The sequence below is a fragment of the Phalaenopsis equestris genome, unplaced genomic scaffold (genome assembly GCF_001263595.1).
Source record: "Phalaenopsis equestris unplaced genomic scaffold, ASM126359v1 Scaffold000002, whole genome shotgun sequence".
Lineage (NCBI taxonomy): Eukaryota > Viridiplantae > Streptophyta > Magnoliopsida > Asparagales > Orchidaceae > Phalaenopsis > Phalaenopsis equestris.
In genome coordinates, this window is record NW_018164444.1 from 36,413,695 (window position 1) to 36,415,008 (window position 1,314).

Sequence of the window (1,314 nt, forward strand, 5' to 3'; positions counted from 1 at the left end):
GGGAAACCATTGTCAATATTTCCAAACTCGTACTAAATTCAAAATTCTTCCAACTCAATCCATAACTCCATATATTAAGTAAGCATAGAAATCTTCCTATCAAACCACAGACATGCTCACGATCGGGGTCATCACAAAGAGATGAACAATAGGTAGGACTCACGGCCGAGGGTCAGCAGAAAAGAGGAAGCAGCCCACAAGGCCCATAACCAAGGGCAACTTAAAAGACAACAAGTAAGACTTATGGTTAGGATAATAAAGGGGTCCAAAAAGAACTAATAAAGCTCACGGCTTAAGGCAGTAAAGAGCAGCTGCTAAAGAGAAGACATTCAAAGCACAAGGGGCTCACGGCCAAAGCCAACAAAAGGACCATCAAAAGGCAGTTATGCCTCCCTGACTAAATGAAGGGATAACTGAAATAAATATGATTTTCTTTTTGGATGGCAAACTTGATTCATCCACAACACTCAAGTCAATCCAAGCTTAGCAGGGAAAGCCAAATCACACTCAAAGATCAGCAATGCACCTCACGGGTAAGGAGTAGGAACCAAAGCCAGCAAAGCCACCTCCCAACTATTCCTCGGGTAAAGGCTGAACAAAGCAACACAGCCCTCGACAAGAAGCTAAACCAAGCCCAACAAAGGTAAAACGAGCCAACACAGCCCACACTAGAGCCAAATCGAGCCTAGCAAGAACCAGAAACCAAACACAGCTCCCCACTAGAGCTAAACCAAGCTCAACAAGGCCAAAACGAGCCAACACAGCCCACATTAGAGCCAAACCGAGCCCAGCAAGAAACAAGGCCAAAACCGAGCTCAACCAAGAACCAAAACCCAAGCCATCCTAACAAGAAACAAAGCTAAAGCCGGTCTCCAAATAGAAATAAAACCAAAGCCAGCCCTCAACTAGAGATAAAGCCAACACATTGATACAAACTCAAGTTTTAATACAAATTGAAATCTCAATCATATCCAAACGAATCGAGAATCAGTAAGGGCCCAATGCCTCTGAAATGAAAACCCGAATACCAACAAAAGCAAAGGCCGAGCCATTCGAAGCCCAAAATCGAGCCTAACAACATTAAAATCCCCCCCTATAAAGCGTTAAAGATCTAGCCATTTCAAGCCAAAGCCGAGGTTCCAAACCGAGCCAAAACCAAGCCCAACAAGAACCAGAAACCAGATCCGAGTTCAACAAGAAACAAGAAGCCAAAATTAAGCTCAACGAAAACCCAAAAGCCAAAGTCAGAGCTCAACAAGAACTAGGAGCCAAACACAGCCCCCCAACAAGAAACAAAGCCACACAACCCACCCA

At 44.2% G+C, this 1,314-nt stretch overlaps 1 protein-coding gene across 1 annotated transcript in view; it reads right to left on the minus strand.

The window, feature by feature from the left end:
- Positions 1–1,314, minus strand: part of LOC110018024 — a 55,847-nt gene that overhangs the window by 37,921 nt on the left and 16,612 nt on the right. The window contains 2 exon segments of the mRNA XM_020715240.1: positions 532–623; positions 697–843. Coding sequence (XP_020570899.1) covers positions 532–623; positions 697–843 — 239 coding nt within the window.